The 19,717-nt window shown below is 41.6% G+C and overlaps 1 protein-coding gene and 1 long non-coding RNA gene across 2 annotated transcripts; both read right to left on the bottom strand.

The window, feature by feature from the left end:
* Positions 1 to 1,345: 1,345 nt before the first annotated feature.
* On the bottom strand, positions 1,346 to 2,957 carry LOC139371072 (uncharacterized). The gene is made up of 4 exons (XR_011627201.1): positions 2,902 to 2,957; positions 2,775 to 2,801; positions 2,186 to 2,208; positions 1,346 to 1,663 (listed from the first exon to the last, which is right to left on the bottom strand). It is a non-coding gene; the product is annotated as an uncharacterized lncRNA (long non-coding RNA).
* Positions 2,958 to 5,194: 2,237 nt separating this feature from the next.
* On the bottom strand, positions 5,195 to 18,187 carry LOC139371073 (proliferation-associated protein 2G4-like). The gene is made up of 12 exons (XM_071111122.1): positions 18,032 to 18,187; positions 14,768 to 14,896; positions 12,722 to 12,827; positions 10,696 to 10,765; positions 8,771 to 8,927; positions 8,078 to 8,156; positions 7,322 to 7,400; positions 7,051 to 7,184; positions 6,765 to 6,859; positions 6,542 to 6,669; positions 6,228 to 6,281; positions 5,195 to 6,132 (listed from the first exon to the last, which is right to left on the bottom strand). Exons 1-12 carry the CDS (start codon positions 18,114 to 18,116, stop codon positions 6,067 to 6,069), a joined length of 1,182 nt encoding a protein of 393 aa, XP_070967223.1. The 5' UTR covers positions 18,117 to 18,187; the 3' UTR covers positions 5,195 to 6,066.
* Between the last annotated feature and the right edge of the window lie 1,530 nt (positions 18,188 to 19,717).

Raw genomic sequence — 19,717 nt, forward strand, 5'->3', positions numbered from 1 at the left:
GAGTCCACATGAGATGTTTGGTTCCAACTATCTTTGCCAGATGAGTAGGTGAACAGATTTATCTCCGCATGTGTGGTTCCCACTGTGAAACATGGTGGTGTGATGGTGCTTTGCCTGTGACTGATTTATTTAGAATTCAAGGCACACCGAACCAGCATGGCTACCACAGCATTCTGCAGCGATATCCCTTCTGGTTTTGGCTTAGAGGGACTATTTGTTTTTCAACAGGACAATTACCCAAAACACACTTCCAGGTTGTGTAAGGGCTATTTCACCAAGGAGAGTGGAGTACTGCATCAGATCACCTGACCTCAACCCAATTTAGATGGTTTGGGATGAGTTGGACCAGAGTGAAGGAAAAGTGCCAACTCCTTCAAGACTGTTAGAAAAGCATTCCTCATGAAGCTGGTTGAGAGAATGCCAAATATGCAAAGTTGTCAAGGCAACAGGTGGCTACTTAGAAGAAATTCAGATACAATAATTTCTGATCTAACACTTTTCAGTAACACGATTCCATGTGTTAGTCTTCACTATTCTACAATGTATATCGTTTATTTTAACTACCAGTAGCAGGATAAATATTAATGGCAATCAATGTGGACAGGAAAGCAGTAGTTAGCTATGCAAGTTTTACTGCCTGGGGATAGAAACGGATTAGTATTCCGAGCTTTGATGCACCAGTACCACCTGCTGGACAGCAGCACAGAAGGGTCTTTGGCAGTATCAGGCCTTGCGCTGGGCTGTCTGCACCTTCCAGTCACAAGCAGTGCAGTTGCCATACCTGTCAGGATGCCACCAAGAGGATCAGACAGAGGGGACATGCCAATCAGGGGTCTAAGAACTTGGCATGCTGGAAGACCACTGTTCAGGAACTTAATTTCAAAGACATGTTCCCATTAGCTGTTTGCCTCAAATAGCCACTAGAAGGCACCAGACCAGTCCTTCCAGTTTGCACCAAACAAGAGACCTGCAAGTGATTTTCATAGTACCATTATTCCAGAAAGGGTTTGCGCAACTGAATGCAAGGCATTGGTTAGGACAGGCACAAGGCCTCTTGTCGATGCCATCTTCATATGCCAGAGAAGTTAAGCCGGAACCTCAACTATATTACTTGATCCCTAGGGCAGTTCAAAGTCTACAGCTGTACACCAAATTGTACCGCAACGAGGATTCAAAAGCATCAACTGGTTCCCCAGATTAGTTTCCAACATTATCAAAAGCATTAAGTGTAGTGCAAGTTGGGTGGACCGAAAAACATTAATTTCACTACACCCGCAATAACATCTACTAAATGTATGTGACAAATAAAATAAGATATGAACCTGAATCATTGTTGAGACTAATGTAGTTAGTAAACCAAGTATTTATTATGGTCTTTACAACAAATCAGCTGTGCAGGTGGTAAAAGGCCAGAGTTGAACGACAGGAGAGATTCCAGAAGTCAACGGCCAGGAGCCATTGGCAGAGTAGAGGGCTGGGTAGGCAGGATCTGTCCTTCACACCAACGAGACCAGCTTCAGACCACCATGGTTCAGCTCTTTTCAAATCATGGACCGCTGGCTTCAGAGGGCTTGGAGTGGGTGGAGAAAAACAATCACAGCAGTAGGGGAATGGGCCAGTCTACTTGGACCTCTGCCTCATCTTTCGCCTTTTACGCTTCAGCCTACAAAGACCAGAAAGTGTCAATTAGTGACCAAGGCTGCATCATTACACACCATATCAGTTTGTAAAAGTCCCAACAATGATTAACATTAATCCCACCATTGTCATGTACTCATTTAAAATGTAATGTTTATTTACTTAGGCAAGTCAGTTACCAATTTTTATTTTATTTACAATGACACACGGCTCCCCAGTAGGCTAAGAAGTTAGCTGCCTTGTTCTGGGGTAGAACATATTTAAAGTTGTCACCGTGGGGATTCGATCCAGCAAACTAGCAGTTACTGGCCCAGTTCTCTAACCACTAGACTACCTGCAACCCCAAATGAACAAACATGAACATTCACCCTGAATTGAACTTGTATGAGCCTGAAAAACAGTCATATACATGGTTGTCAAATCTATTGTAGTAGATTGCAAATATGTGCAGTGTCCATGTTAACAGACGGCAGGAGTAGAACGTGTAGTTTCGTTCAGATATGCAAAGTAACATTAGCATTCAGATGAGGAAGGAAATTATCCTTACCTGCGCATACGCTTCTTCCTCCACTAAAAACAAAATAACACTTAAGTCAATTTAAAAAGAATCACAACCAAACAAGGAATCGTTCATGTTTACAGCACAAGCTGCGGATCTAAACAGGAAGACACGTGAATATCTGGCATGGCAATGCGGACCATGCGTCACAATGTTAAGAGTTAAGACCATACAAACACGCAGTAGGCATGGCACTGGTGAACAGTATAATTTATCCTGCTAATAAGCCATTCCTGAAATCTACAAAATGCATTACAAGTAATATTGCTAGTACCTTGTGCGCCATTGGGCCGTGAAACCTAGTTCGCCAACGTGGTCAAGCTAGCAAACAACCAATACGCCATGTATGAAGCAAATTGTATATCCAACATTCAAAATTAACTCCTGCGCCAATTAGGCGTTCCCCCTTTAAAGTAATATTGGATACTGCCAATGTTTCCATACTATAATTGGAAGCCAACTATTTAGGCACGTTGTCGTTGAGACATGTTTGTGTAGCGTTAGTTAGCTAGCCACTGCTTAGTGACAATGAGCCAAACAAAAGCCCGCTAATATAGTTAGATATTTATCAACTCACCTTTGCTCTCATCTTGTGGAGATGTGTCTGCAATTAAAGATAACACAGTTGTTGGATGTAATGGATGGCAAACAATTACTAGTGATTCAGTTGGATTTGTTTTGGGACATAATTCAATGTTTCTTACCTCTACAGCGAAGACACCAAATTGAAAGAGGACGTGACGAAGAAAGGGGAGGGCCTTTATAGAACAAAATGGAACGTCATATTCAATCGCCACTTGCTCAGCTCATTGCTCACTGGGCGATGTAGGCAGAAATCGTTGAAATTTAAATCATATTTTATGTTGGAATTATATACCTATGTTCAGCTTTGTTCAGGCATGTCTACAATCACGTAATTCTATGGGTGCTGTTTGTAATAGAAAAATGAGGCACACTTTCCGTCCATGTAAGCTTCCTTTTAAATCTTATCAAGCAAATGTTATTTTTCCACCACACCTCCCCAATCCAAGTCATATATAATCTGAAACCTCTGATTAAAGTGAAACTGAATGGTCCAGGCATCAATTATATACACTACATGACTAAAAGTATGTGGACACCTGTTCATCTCATTCCAAAAATATGGGCATTACTATTACCATTTTTACACTCTACATGCTTCAGCACTTGGTGGTCTAACTCCTCTAGCTCCACAATGAAATAGGGTGCAGGCCAGCCAGCAGGCTGTTAGCCAGCCTGCCAGCATAGTGGAGTCTGCCACTAGCACAGTCAGTGTAGTCAGCTCAGCTATCACCATTGAGACCGTGTCTGTGCCTCGACCTAGGTTGGGCAAAACTAAACATGGCGGTGTTCGCTTTAACAATCTCACTAGGATAAAGACCTCCTCCATTCCTGTCATTATTGAAAGAGATCGTGATACCTCACATCTCAAAATAGGGCTACTTAATGTTAGATCCCTTACTTCAAAGGCAATTATAGTCAATTAACTAATCACTGATCATAATATTGATGTGATTGGCCTGACTGAAACATGGCTAAGCCTGATGAATTTACTGTGTTAAATGAGGCCTCACCTCCTGGCTACACTAGTGACCATATCCCCCGTGCATCCCGCAAAGGCGGAGGTGTTGCTAACATTTACGATAACAAATTTCAACTTACAAAAAAAAAAAGACGTTTTCATCCTTTGAGCTTCTAGTCATGAAATCTATGCAGCCTACCAATCACTTTTTATAGCTACTGTTTACAGGCCTCCTGGGCCATATACAGCGTTCCTCATTGAGTTCCCTGAATTCCTATCGGACCTTGTAGTCATAGCAGATAATATTCAAATTTTTGGTGACTTTAATATTCACATGGAAAAGTCCACAGACCCACTCCAAAAGGCTTTCGGAGCCATCATCGACTCAGTGGGTTTTGTCCAACATATCTCTGGACCTACTCACTGTCACAGTCATACTCTGGACCTAGTTTTGTCCCATGGAATAAATGTTGTGAATCTTAATGTTTTTCCTCATAATCCTGGACTCTCGGACCACCATTTAATTACATTCGCAATTGCAACAAATAATCTGCTCAGACCCCAACCAAGGAACATCAAAAGTTGTGCTATAAATTCACAGACAACACAAAGATTCCTTGATGTCCTTCCAGACTCCCTCTGTCTACCCAAGGACGTCAGAGGACAAAAATCAGTTAACCATCTAACTGAGGAACTCAATTTAACCTTGCGCAATACCCTAGATGCAGTTGCACCCCTAAAAACATTTATCATAAGAAACTAGCTCCCTGGTATACAGAAAATACCCCAGCTCTGAAGCAAGCTTCCAGAAAATTGGAACGGAAATGGCGCCACACCAAACTGGAAGTCTTCCGACTAGCTTGGAAAGACAGTACCGTGCAGTATCAAAGAGCCCTTACTGCTGCTCGATCATCAGGCTAGTTTTTCCTAGCCACTGTGCTTCTACACCTGCATTGCTTGGTGTTTGGGGTTTTAGGCTGGGTTTCTGTACAGCACTTTGAGATATCAGCTGAGGTATGAAGGGCTATATAAATACATTTGATTTGGTCCTATTCTGTGAGCTTGTGTGACCTACCATTTTAACATTGATGCTCCTAGAGGTTTCCAATTCACAATAACATCAATTTGTTGACCGGTGCAGCTCGAGCAGGGCAGAAATTTGACAAACTGACTTGTTGGAAAGGTAGCATCCTATGACGGTGCCACGTTGAAAGTCACTGAGCTCTTCAGTAAGGCCATTCTACTGCCAATGTTTGTCTATGAAGATTGTATGGCTTAAATAGCCAAATCCACTAATTTGAAGGGGTGTCCACATAATTTAGTATATATATAGTGTACTCTTTATGGCTGTGCAGTCTAAAGTAATCAGAAAGTATATATGTAATGTTGACTCATATCTGTGCAGATCAGATCATAGCTTTGTTGGAGCCTTCCAACAGAGAACATATTAGACATATTAAAAGGTCATTTTATTTCATTAGGTACAAATAAGTATTGGATACTGGTTATGCCAGTATAGCAGGGTTTGTTCCCATAATAGTAACTCTTCAGGTGTTGGTGCAAGAATTCTGTCTTCGAAATTCTGTGCTTTAACCTTTTAATTCTGTCATGTTTGAATAATTGTAACGCTTTAACCTGTGCTCTAACCTTTCAATACTGTCATGTTTGAATAATTGTAACACAAAATATGACTCGAGGCCAAAAGATTGAGTTGCTAACTCAACTCTCATTCATGTACAATAGAAGTACCAAGTTGGCTCATTTGGATTTGGAATTATTTTAAAAAGTGTGACTGGCACCCAACTATTATTTTCCAACAAATATCATCCAGTTAAAATTTAGTTAATCAAAACAAAACTTCTACTTTGTATTGACATTTTTAATTTAAAAAGTTTATAACACTTCACCTATAGATTGCAACATTTCTGAAGTCAGGTACATCACCTAACGATAAGGTGTAAAAACACAATGCTAGAAAAGGTTTTTTATCCATCATATTCCAAAAATGTGTTTCCCCAATCTCATACTCCAGTTAAGTATCAATGTAAAATAAACTCCATATATATGTGTTAGAAGGGTGTGACTCTTATTCAGACTCCAGATTCAACTGAATGGCTACAAAAAAAATGTTTTTTCAACAGATTTGAGAGCATTCCCAACAGGCTCAACTCCAAATCTATCAGATATATTCAATGGGTCAAATACTAGAAAAGGGCATGAGGGTCAAAAAGATCTAACAGTTGGGAAATATTTAGATTCACTTTCTAAGTTTGTTATATGGTGTGTGTGTGTGTGTGTGTCAGTGTGGCTGAAGACAGGTAGGCATCTACTCTGCAGCCTTGTTGCTCTCCTCGGTTGGCTGTCCAGTAGTGGTTTCCACAGTCTTGGAGGCCTAGGAGGGTGGAAGCAAGGCACCGATTAAGAATGGAGAGAGCAAACAGAATGTTTTGAATTAATTTGTTTTTTTTTACCATTGTCATAAAATACCTTCTTTTTCTTCTTCTTCTGTGTTTTGCGACTGGCTGTGCTCTGTAGCAGAGTCTGGGGGAGAAAGAGAGATTGTTTGCTGTCAATCAAGAAATGTCTTCAAGGAAGAGAGCCACAACAGAGCTGCTAAGTGTGGAAATAGACTGGTCAAAACCTCAGATGCCATCTCATTCCCTTATGCAGTTACTTAAAGTGTAGGCTCTGAGGTGCAAGTCCCTGTTCATTAATATAGTTATTCATGTAATATGAGCGGTGAAGAGCCATTCAGGTTGCCTGGGGCATTGGGCTGGGAGCCAGCTGGAAGCCCTACATACCCTCAGTTCTGCATCCTGCACCTCGTGCTCTGACTTGTAGAGCTCTGGCTCAAAGGGTCCGCTGGTGATTTTATGGGGGCCGTTGGCCATTAGCAGCACTGTGAACTTAAACTGGGCCACAAACTCTCCTGAGAAGCAAAGAGAGAGATAAATGACACACATGGTTAGGAAAAAAAGAAACAGTGCACAGGGGATAGGAAAAGAAAGATGCAGAGAGACTCACCCTCCTTCTCATTGAGCACACTGAAAGGCTGTAGCAACTCGTGTTTGGCACACTCCACCACGCCCAGGCGGGCTTTGGCCTCATCCTCAAATGCCCTGAAGAGAGGAGAGGAACAAAACACACCTGTTAGCTGAGGTCGTCTCCAATGGACAGTCAAAGCACCTGACTCACAGCATCAGAGAGATGGTTGATGAAAAAAAAGTCCACGACTTTAATGATAAGATTATGGTGTTGATGCGGTTGGTTATAACAAGTCTCTCTGACACTTCTAATGAGGACATCCTACCTGAGAGTGAAGGGCATGGCGTCGAAGCGTCGCTCCACATCGCTGAAGAACATGCGGGAGGTCTTCATCTTCAGCCCGTACTGCTTACTGGGGTCCCTCTTATAAATGGTGGTCCTCTGGCCTCCATCCCTGGCCTGGGCAGGGGACAGGAGCATAGAAACATCAGTATTGGACAGTCACATTTAGCCAGGTAAGAAATTAAAAGTAATATTGCCCTTTTCTATCCATGTTACCGCATGGGGGCATTGGGATCCCCCCCTCGCTCTCTCACCTTCCCTTCACCAGTGCTGATCAGCACATCAACAGCGTAGACCTCGTGCACCTCAAACTCTGCCTTCTCATGGTCCTTCCTGCAGATGGGCATCAACAGTAGCCAATCAGAGCAACTCACATCTTTCATTTATCATTCAGTCCTAGTGACTAGGGCTGTGACGGTCATGGAATTTTGGATCGGCCAAATTACCGTTATAACTGTTCGAATAGCAAAAAAACAACAAAAAAAACTCTTGACTGCATGTGCTGCTCCAGACTGCATATGGTCCTAGGTGTTGCCTTGGACTCAAATCAGAAACTGTGTTTACTGACTGACGGATAGCTAGCTAGCTGGAGTTAGCTAGCCTAACTTGCTGACATTTCTCTGTGAAGTCACAGAGTGTGTCCTGTTTTTGGTATTCCATTGGGTGCATGTTTTTCCATGATCGCTACAATACTGTACCTTGCTGAAACAAGGAGCAACAATGTTTCATCACGGTGTAAAGAGACCATGTTTGTATGGAAACTGACTCAACTGAACTTCTTGTCTTTTTGAATGCCCGGCCATTCTGTCTTCAGTTCCACAACACAAAATAAAAAAACGGGCTAGTTTTGTCTCCTCTAGTCTCTTCTTATATCGGCTGTTAGATGTGAACCAGACTTACTTTCATACAAAACAAACATATAAACGCAACATGCTGTCTGCCTTCGTGGTACTGCACTTCATCAAAACACTATTCTCTACATGTGTTCAAGTGCTTGGACGTTAATGTACCTTTGCTGGTCTGTGGGGTTCTGAATGATGGTTTTCTCTCCATCGATGACGTGTTGCTTCAGCTGATGAGATAACATACCTTAAACAGAAAGATACAAAGCCATTGCAACAGTTCTCTCCCCACATTTTACTGCAGTCACACAACAGTTAACTGCATAGACTGTTGGCTGACAATGTCCTGAAAATGATGCTTGTGTTGTGCATTGATGGGGCCGGAAGCCATGCATTGTTATCATTCTGAAAGGTCAGATGGCTAGCAACAACTACAATAAGGTGCCATGTGGGGAATTTTAGGTGGCTAATTTCAGCTAGTTTTATCATGTTTTTGATACCATGTCTTGTTGTGAGGCGTTTTGAGTGATTTAATGTCAATGCTAATATGACTAAAATTCATGAGCTAGCTAACCAACAACTGTAACAATGTATTTGAGAGACAAGTGCTCATTGTGCAAATGCATTTGTTTTCAATAAACATTTGGAGACTAACTATAGTTTACATGTTTTCAACAATCTAAGCCAACCCAGTCTGTTTTGCCCCATAGTTGCGCAAGTATCGGTTTTGTTGCTAAACAACCAACCCGTCTATATGTAACCAGTCAGCTAAAACCGTTGATTCACTATCTTAGACCGATGAATCAGAGTCAACTCTCAGGGCAAAACGGACTTTCTGCCTCAACTAGTGAAGGCACTCACCCTCGATGGCTGTGCATTTGAATGACTGAGCGATCTTGTTCCAAGCCTCTGTCACCTTTGAGTTCTGGTTGCCAGGCTTGACAAGGCGTAGGGCTGCCTCCGCACACAGATGAGCTGCCTTTATCACATCAGCTTTCTTCCCGGTCACTGGCGCCTCCTACATGTACAAGGCAGAGGTAAGGTCAGGGAGCGACGTTTACCTTCTTTTTTTTTCAAGGAGCACGTGTGCGCCTAAATTGAAAAAATGTAGATGTACACAAAGACATTTATGAGCAAAATTGAAAATATGAGATATTAAAGCTAAAATCCTTACATTTTTACCAGCACACTGGTGGTTGCACAGTAAAAATATTTAGGGACACATGCCAGAACCCTGAAGGAGAGTTAATGTGGGTGATTTAAAGATATTTTCTGGAAGTTTTCTATAATTTCAGCCAGTAGTTTTGAAAGTAGTGCTCACGAGCCAAAACGGATCCCGAAAATTGTGCACAATTGTGTACAACGTCCTCACGTCATTGTTCTCAAGCCTCTGTAGCGTGTGCTCAAAGAGAGTAGAAAAAACTCTGTGGTGTTCATGTGGTGTGCATGTTGGGCTCACTCCAAAATTGGGGCTGTAATGAAAACACGAAGCAGACCAACTCTTTGGTCCTTTAAAAACCTGCTGTATATAAAATATTGTGTGCTATAGCTTGGAAAATAAATACATGTGACTCTGGATGACAACATAATGATGTTTGTTTCCATTTGGGCTGTTTTCCTTAAGAAGTTTCATGTTTTGTTTCCTTGCCAATATCGAGATACTGGTATCATCCCGGCACTACCAGCAACCTCATTGGACAATACTGGGCCTATCCTGATCCCGCCTCCCACTTTAACCTTGCAACCTCATTGGACATAATTTTACCTGCCAATTAACATTGTCCGTCAGTTTGGTTGTTGCAGGCCAGTTCCCGACTTCCTGTAGTTGCACCCAAGGTCTCATAGTGATGTGATAATGTAATTTCATACAATGGAAAGTTATACCGGTAGTTATACGATGGCATCAACTCCTTGAAAGTTGTGTATTTATTATAAATAGCATTTGGCTACGTGATGAATAATGATCGCTGACAATGAACTGCAGTGTTGGATTATTATCCCATATCATGGAATAATACCTTTGTGAATGTTTATGACGACAAAAGTTGGACACATGGAATTATTTGAATTGGATATCCATTGATAACAGAAAGGTAGGCCGATATTTTATTGTCTAAAAAGTGGGTGAAAGCATGCATTTCTCGAGTGCATCAACATGCGTGTTGTGTCATGATTGGCGAATGGGACAAATGGATGGACGCGCACCTGGTAAAAACCTTACAGCCTATTGTGCAATATGTTCCAAAATTCACCAGCGACACCACTTAAAAACTAAAGGTTGTCAGCACAGTGTTTGTGATCGGGTGGACAATTCCCTTCTAATGTATTTGTGTGGCTACAGGGGCATCTTTAGCGCACAACATTCTCTGGTTTGCAGAGAAATGCTTTGAAAGAAATTAAACTACTTAGGTCTAATAGATCTCACTTCTAATTCAGGAGGCTTTCTAACTTCTGATGCATGGAAGTTATCATGCATTGATTAATTCAATTAATTTTCGCTGTTATCAAAATAACTAATGGTAAGCGCATGCAGCCACTCATCCCACTTGCTTCAGAGCGCAGTAGATTTCATGCACTAAATTATGGCAGGTTAGAATGTAAGGATTCTGTGCTTTTTTCCACTGGGAGAGGACTGTAGATCATTTATTATGCATGTATGAGCCACACATTTATACGTCAGGTCCAAAACGGGATGCAAAAAAATAAGGTCATTTTCAATCCTCCAGAATATATCTATTCAATGAGGGCTTAAGAAAACCAAGTCATTAGTTCATAACGGTACATACCTTGGTAGCTCCCACAACAAAGCTATGAGCCACATTTGAGATGAAGCCATCAACATGGACTCCAAGATCACTGCAGAAATAAAGGGGACAGAGATGGAGAGGATAAGAGAAAAGGAGAGATGGGAATGTTTAAGTTATGAAGGAAATAGAAGTTCATCAGACATTCAGAAATTGTTATGCCAACCATGTAGTGGTGTAGCGATGTTATATGATGACTTGTGTAATGTAAGTGTCTTGATGTGTTTGGACCCCAGGAAGAGTAGCTGGGGAGGCCTAATAAAATACAAATACAAAACCAGTTGCTGATATCTATGACATTGTGTAAAAAGACATATAGATGAGACGATTAAATACATTTAGACAAGGACAAAATGGCAGTCATGTTGTGCTTCCAAAGATCAAATGGGAAAAAGTTTACTGAGAAAAAAGACAAGGTCAGAGATAAATTAAACAGCCTAATTTGTGTGATTATATTACGGTAAGTGTCGAGTGAGGATATGCTCCGAGGGTAAGTTGTTATTGGCTTGTTCACCTACAACCATACTGCAGGGGGGTCATAATGTCTTCCAAAGACAGCACCCATGACAATGAAATTGCTAGTGAAGGATACACCCAGCCTTTTGTTATAGTAATGAAAAATGACTTTTCAACAGATTCAGAGAATGGCACAGCCCTACAGTAATACAACACATTGGTTGGCATAACTATCTACACTGAACAAAAATATAAACGCACCCATTTCAAAGTTTTTACTGAGAGTTCATATGACCAAATTGAAATAAATTCATTAGGCCCTAATCTATGGATTTAACATGACTGGAAATACAGATATACATCGGTTGTTCACAGATTTCAACAACAAAAAAGGTAGGGTGTGAATAAGAACCAGTCAGTATCTGGTGTGACCACCATTTGCCTCATGCAGCGCAACACATTTCCTTCGAATAGAGTTGATCAGGTTGTTGATTATGGCCTGTAGAATGTTGTCCCACTCCTCTTCAATGGCTGTGCCGAAGTCGCTGAATATTGGCTGGAACTGGAACACGCTGTTGTACACGTCAATCCAGAGCATCACAAACGTGCTCAATGGGTGATATGTCTGGTGAGTATGCAGGCCATGGAAGAACTGGGACATTTTCAGCTTCTAGGAATTGTGTTCAGATCCTTGCAACATCAGGCTGTGCAGTATTATGCTGAAACATGAGGTGATTGCGACGGATGAATAGTAGTAACATCAAAAATTCTCTGGCAAGAGCTCTGGTGGACATTCCTGCAGTCAGCATGCCAATTGCACGCTCCCTCTAAACTTGAGACATCTGTGGCATTGGGTTGTGTGACAAAACTGCACATTTTAGAGAAGCCATTTATTGTCCCCAGCACAATGTGCACCTGTGTAATGATCATGCTGTTTAATCATATTCTTGATATGCCACACCTGTCAGGTGGATGGATTATCTTGGCAAAGGAGAAATGCTCACTAACAGGGATGTAAAAAAATTGTGCACAAGATTTGAGAGAAATAAGTGTTTTGTGTGTATGGAAAAGTTCTGGGATCTTCTATTTCAGCTCATTAAACATGGGACCAACACTTTACATGCTGTGTTTATATTTTTGTTCAGTATAGTTGGCTCTTTAACACTAACAATATTCCAGACAGTGAAATCCTTATATTGACAGAAGACAGAAAACAGGAAAGGGAGGGTCAACAGAGAGATGACAAAAGTGGCAATCCAACAACTAAGATGAAAAGGCTTGTTCAACTATACAATGGCAATAGTGACAATTAGACACCATTACCAGATGAACAAGGCTAGTAATCCAATCTTTACTTATCGTTTGCCATATAGACATACAGGCACATAGACGTACAGGGAGACAAGACCTAACGAAGACGACAAGTCAACAGCCAAGGAGACCCCATCAGATGCATGAGAACACAGCAAACAAGATGACAGACAACACATACTTGTGAGACTGAAGACACACAGAGTGAAGGGGTAACATTAATGTAGATTGAGGTTCATACATTTTGACCAGATCTCCATCTTTAAGTGTGTAGTCAGGGTCACTCTTCAGGGGAGAGAAGTGGCAAACACAGTTATTGACTGAGACGCTGGTGGGGAAGGCAATTCCTGGAAGAGGGAAGAGAGAACCACCAAATCTTCAATTGAAAATAATCTGCAGTGTTTATGAGAGACCTGACTGATGGCAAATAATGTCCCCCTTTTCAACCAATATCACGCCTCATAGTTATGTCATCTCACTGACATATTCAATAACTCATCCCATGTTCAGGCCCATTGTGAATGTGCGGCATGTGTTTCTGATCTGGAGACAGTATGACAACATACTGTCCCCCTCACAAAAGAAGGCATGGCTTTGAACCACCTGCCCTATATAAACATTTATGGGAGATTGTTGGTCCTATCTTATCTGTCTCTTATAACTACATAGTAGGGGTGTGAACGTTTAAACGACATTGGGATAGTTAACGGTTATAAAAAAAAACTACTACCAACAGGTCCCAATCAATCAAATGTACTCATAAAGCCCTTCTTACATCAGCTGATGTCACAAAGTGCTGTACAGAAACCCAGCCTAAAACCCCAAACTGCAAGCAATGCAGGTGTAGAAGCACAGTGGCTAGGAAAAACTCCCTAGAAGGCCAGAACCTAGGAAGAAACCTAGAGAGGAACCAAGCTCTGAGGGCTGGCCAGTCCTCTTCTGGCTGTGCCGGGTGGAGATTATAACAGAACATGGCCAAGATGTTCAAATTTTCATAGATGACCAGCAGGGTCAAATAATAATAATCACAGTGGTTGTCGAGGGTACAACAGGTCAGCACCTTAAGGAGTAAATGTCAGTTGGCTTTTCATAGCCGATCATCTACATCATTAAGGGAAAATAGAAATTAAACAAATACCTAAAGCAACAATTCTGTCATGTTAGTAGGAGGAGATATGCATCTTTCAAATGATTTGGCAAGGATATAAAACGCTCCACACCTCATCGCGGTTAATAGTTATCAAAATGGCAGAGTGAGGCAGGGAAGTCCTGTATGGCAATACTTTGAGAAGTTAAATGAGAAGCTGGTGAAATAAATACAAATTGTGCAAGGTGGAATTGAGCTACAGTGGCAATTACAGGTGAAATATTTAACCATCATCTGAAAGGGAGGCACCATGGAGTGAGAAAATCACAGCACTGATTACAGAAATGATTGCAGTTGATATGCATCCATTGTCAATGGTAGAGAATGTCAGCTTCACTGCCCTGATGGCATATCTAGAACCAGTCTACAAGATGCTATGTAGAAACAAATGTAACGACCTGGATGGATCTGGATCTGCGAGTACAAAGCGCGAGCTCTCAAACACCATACGTGGTGTTAACAGCAGATTGTTGGATGTCTATGAACACACCATCATACGTCACTGCAACGAACCATCACATTAATGAAAAGTGGGACATGCACTGACAATTGAGCACATGGAGGAGAGGGACACAGCAGGGAACCTAAAACAGCATTAAGTAGCAGTAAAATGAGTGTCTTCTGTAAGTAGCAAGGACTGCGGTAGATTGAACTGTACTGCCCCCTAGCGGTCATATGCAGGATCATATCTGAATAGTAAAAGTAAAAGATTTTATCTTTTCATTTAAACCTTTAAATGATTTAAAAAATTGCAGTTTAAACATTAAGAACAATTGTAACACCATTCCGCTTGCACTTCTCATCCAGCTTTTACCCCCCTTCCACCCGGGCCCTTTACCCCCCTTCCACCCCGGCCATTTACCCCCCTTCCACCCGGGCCCTTTACCCCCCTTCCACCCCGGCCCTTTACCCCCCTTCCACCCCGGCCCTTTACCCCCCTTCCACCCCGGCCCTTTACCCCCCTTCCACCCCGGCCCTTTACCCCCCTTCTACCCCGGCCCTTTACCCCCCTTCCACCCCGGCCCTTTACCCCCCTTCCACCCCGGCCCTTTACCCCCCTTCCACCCCGGCCCTTTACCCCCTTTCCACCCCGGCCCTTTACCCCCCTTCCACCCTGGCCCTTCCACCCCGGCCCTTTACCTTTCTTCAAGTCTTTCTCCTTCCTGAAGACCTTAGCAGTTTCTGCCATGATGTGAGCGTCTCCCTTTTCACAGAGACTGAGCACAGACACCCCTGACTTGGCCGCCTCAATCACCATGCGCAGGGCCTCTAGGGAGAGCGACAGGGCAGGGGAATAGGAGGTGGAGAGGTATGAGACATTTGAGAGGTGAAAAAGAGTGTAGTAGTGAGACCAAATGTGTCATCATCACATTCAATCAGAACACGTGCGTTCTCTATTAATAAGACTATCCATCATGGTTGTATTATGTCATGATGAATCAGCTGCCATTTAACTGAGTTGAATGTTAGGGTATGAATCTTGACCCTGGGCCTGAGGTCAGTTTGAAGCCTGTCCATAGAGGAGTAAGGAGGAGTCTACCGTGTCCGGAATTTACTTCCCCGTTCATTTATTGTATTCAGGGTTCATTCAAACATAATTTAAATTTGTTTTTTTACTATTGACAGTTACAGCGGATTTCAAAATTGTATACCCATTCGCTCTCCTTAAATATAGGTCATCTGATTTATTTGTTTGTCTCTGAATTGTTTAAATCAAACTTTTCTCTGCCTGCCAGCTCCTGATATCAGTGCATAAAAACTTAGAGGTCTACTGAATTAGCCAGGTGCGCATGGGCACACATGCACACTAAGGCTAAGCTTGTTTTCCCATTTGAACTATGCTAGTTTCCGTCCTCATTACCAAACTTCATAAATACTCCCACCCTCGACTTCATAACTCCTTTGCTAGTTATACAATTATGTAAATAAGAAATTTGCTGGAAACTTAAAAGTATTTGTTTTATTGAATAGTCATGACCGGTTCGAGATGTCGTAAGATGACGGTGGTGAAGGATATCATTGCTACTTAACGCGGATCCAAGTTCAGTTTTGAGATCCACCGGCATCACCCACCGGCAGGGTTCGCTGGATGTTTCTGACTGGTCTTGAAACTGTGACAACGGGCAGCTTCTCCTCGCTTGGTTTGATGGGATAAGTAGTGATTTTGCCAACACCACCAGCTATGTACAGTCATATACCCTTATACCCTGACGACACCGTGCGCGTCAACAAGCATCTGCGTTGCCAAGGGCTAAAATAGAAGTCAGTTCTATTTGTGATGCAGATCGTGCTGCAAGTCCTGCCTCTCCTATCTCCTCATTGGTTTATAGAAGCAGATCTCCATCTCCTCATTGGTCATACCCACGTGGGTGATTGAAAGGCGAACTGTGTTGTTGGTCGTCATGGTAACTATGAAAGTTTGGATGCCAATCATCATATAATTTCAAGGAAGAAAAAGCCTGGAAGGAGGCGAGATGACTAGAAACGATTTGGTTGACCGTTTTATGTTTGGATTAATTGTCGAAGTAGAGGGCCATGTGCATTTCAGGTAAAATAACGTAATATTTATATCCCAGGACAAATTAGCTAGCAACAGAAAGCTATCTAAATAGGACAAAGTAGCTAGCAAGTGCAAGCTAGCTAGCTAAATTTCCATAAATGTTTAATGCTTTTGACCTGTCCCCAAATTAATGTAATTGGTTCAGAGTTTGTTTTGATATTTTAACCTGCGTGTCATGATCGTGTTTGGTGTGGGGGGGAAAATACATTTATTCACGATGGTGCACGAGTTTGGGTCCGCGTTAGCCCTTGGCAACGCAGACGCTCATTGGCGCACGCGAGCAGTGTGGGTGCAATAATTGATCAATATAGATTTCTAAATTTATTTTGCAACGCGAGCGGTGTAGTCATCCTATTAACCTTTTATTAAACTGACTATCGTATCTGTTGATTAAATCTGACTTACTATAATGAGTAATCCAGTAATGTCAGAAGTTACGAGAAAACAGCAACTCTACAGAGCGCTAACACTACAATGAATGGCAAAATTACTTCCGGATACAAATGGTCTGTGGAGCACCTTCCCCTGCCAAACACCGCCACCGATCTAGCTGTGTCATGTCTAGAAAGGAACCAGCTTTGTCAAATTGTCATCAACAGTGGAATTTTGGGGCATTTTAGCTAACCTAACCCAATTCTCCTAACATGCCAAGTTATGTTTTGTAACGTCAATTAAGGTGGCTCAACAAATCACAGCACAGATTGAAGGGTAAACTTCCTGCTTTTACTTCTTGCTATGGTTACACTCAAAATGGCTGCCAGTCCACCCATTATGTCATCATTGACTTGAATGAAGAGCTGTCCATTTATAATACCTGTGAAAAAGTTGTCAGTGAGGCAGCTAGCTAGCCAAATCACGTGTGGTTGGAATAATATTTCCCTGTCAAGTTTAAGCCTTTCCTAGTAAAATTGTCTCAGTTGACTACAGCTAGGCAGAACAAACGTACACATATATAGCCAGACCTATTTCACTTTACTTGGAACTTAGCTTAAATTAGCTAGTTATGACTGCTAGTAAGGGACAATTCCATTACGACATAATTATGCGGAGGCTAATTTTTCACTTTAAATGTATGCCAAACAAAAGTCAGTGATTGCAAAGCTAAACAAACCATACAATTCTATGTACAAGCCAGCATTTTTACAATTTCCACCGAATTTTACAAAAACAAATTTACTTTAACAGTACAGATGCAGAGTTTGTTAACAATACTGGCACAAACAGCATAAACCATAATTCTGTTACAAAACTTTGCATTTGCATTGTTTGTCAAGTAAACGTATTTTTAAACATTTTTTAAAAGTAATCTTTGTGCATAGAGTTTTTGTTTCTTGGTTTTTGTTTGACATAACTAACCAAATTTCCAAGGCCACTTCCTAGCTGTGTGGTTGACATGGAAACATAAATTCCGTTAACTACTGTAACTCCACAAACAGTGAACTAAGATTATGACAATACAAAACATAACGTTTGCTAGCTAACTACATCTACCTAGCAAATACAATAATGGTTACTACTGTCTGGTGTGACTGTTGATAATTAATGTGTAGGTAACGTTTGCTAGTTAGCCATTATGTTCACGGTCCTTGACAAAATAACCGTTAACCATAGCTAGCTGGCTTACTGAATTTTGCTCACAAAATAACATCGTGAAGTCCGCTTGCTAGCACTAGACTGGGATACCAGGGCTTTCCATTTCCATTCCACGTTTCTAAACTGCGCCTACTATGTCAAAGCACATGGTTGTGTTGGTCTGTGCCTACACATCAGGCTGGTGTTGTACGAAAGGCCGCCAAGAGCAGGTCACCTCATTTAAATGCAAGTCACCCCGATCTGACACTTACGGTTGGCGATGTCACCTCCCATTTTGTACTTGGTGACAACCAAGTCCTCAGCGATAGTCTGTTCTTGTTCTTCATTGTCAGACATCTTGACAGCGACTCTCTTGACAACACACCTCCTAATGTGTCCGACACCTGTGTGAAGCTAACCACAATAGTGGAATTTGCGGTTCGACTACAAAATACAAGTCACCAATTGAACGTGATACTAACTGATACAAATAATGGAATCATGTCATATTTGGAGTAGATAATGCTAAACCAGTTTGGAAAGTTGTTATATACATTTTAAAAAAGTCCATAATTGCTGAACAATGAATCAAATGGCCACCCGGACCATTTACATTGACCCCCTCCATACTTGGTTTTTACACTGTTGCTACTTGCTGTTTATTATCTATGCATTGTCACTTTACCCCTACCTACATGTAAAAACTAACTCGACTAACCTGTACCTTTGCACATTGACTCTGTACCTGTACCCCCTGTAAAACAGTCTCGTTATAGTTATTTTATTGTTTTACATTTATTAAATGTTTTACTTTATTTTATTTAGTAAATATTTTCTTTACTGTATTTCTTGAACTGCATTGTTGGTTAATGGCTCCTAACTAAGCATTTTATGGTAAGGTCTAAACCTGATGTATTCGGCACATGTGACAAATAAAATATGATTTGATTTGATAATTAGTCAATATATGCTAATATTTGTGAAACTCTTTACAGTTGTAATCTGTGGATGTCACTGAGTAGGTTGATACCCCATTTCAAAATCCGTAGGTAAGGCTATACATTGCAATGTGAACATCAATACGCACAATAGGCTATCTAGTGAGGTGACTTCCCACAGTTAAATTTCCCAAATATTAGCAACAATGGTAATATTTGTGTAAACTCTTCAGAATTGTAATCTGTGGGTGTCACCGAGTAGGCTGATACCCCAATTCATGGACCGATGATCAATAGGTAAGGCTGTACAAAGGAAAACCCAGCCGCGAGCTGCCCAGTGACGCTGGCTTACCAGACGAGCCAAATGCCTTTTATGCTCACTTCGAGGCAAACAACACTAAAGCATGCAAGAGAGCACCAGCTGTTCCATATGACTGTGTGATCACGCTCTCCATAGCCAATGTGAGCAAGACCTTTATACAGGACAACGTTCGCAAGGCCGCAGGGCCAGATGTATTACCAGGACGTGTATTTAGAGCATGCGCGGACCAACTGGTTTAATATATATATATATTTAATATATTTATTTATTTGACCTTTATGACTGACTATGCAAGTCAGTTCTTATTTACAATGATGGGAACAGTGGGTTAACTGCCTTGTTCAGGGGCAGAACAACAGATTTTTACCTTGTCAGTTCAGGGATTCGATCTATCAACCTTTCAGTTACTGGCCCAATACTCTAACCAATAGGCTACCTTCCGCCCCTTAAGTGTGTTCACTGACATTTTCAACCTCTCCCTGACCGAGTCTGTAATAGCTACAAGCAGACCACCATAGTCCATGTGCCCAAAAAGGCAAGTTAACCTGCATACATGACTACCGCCCCGTAGCACTCACGTCGGTAGCCATGGAGTGCTTTGAAAGGCTGGTCATGGCTTACATCAACACCATCATCCCGGAAACCTTAGACCCACTCCAATTTGCATACCGCCCCAACAGATCCACAGATGACACAAT

Source organism: Oncorhynchus clarkii, chromosome 17 (assembly GCF_045791955.1).
Source record: "Oncorhynchus clarkii lewisi isolate Uvic-CL-2024 chromosome 17, UVic_Ocla_1.0, whole genome shotgun sequence".
NCBI lineage: Eukaryota > Metazoa > Chordata > Actinopteri > Salmoniformes > Salmonidae > Oncorhynchus > Oncorhynchus clarkii.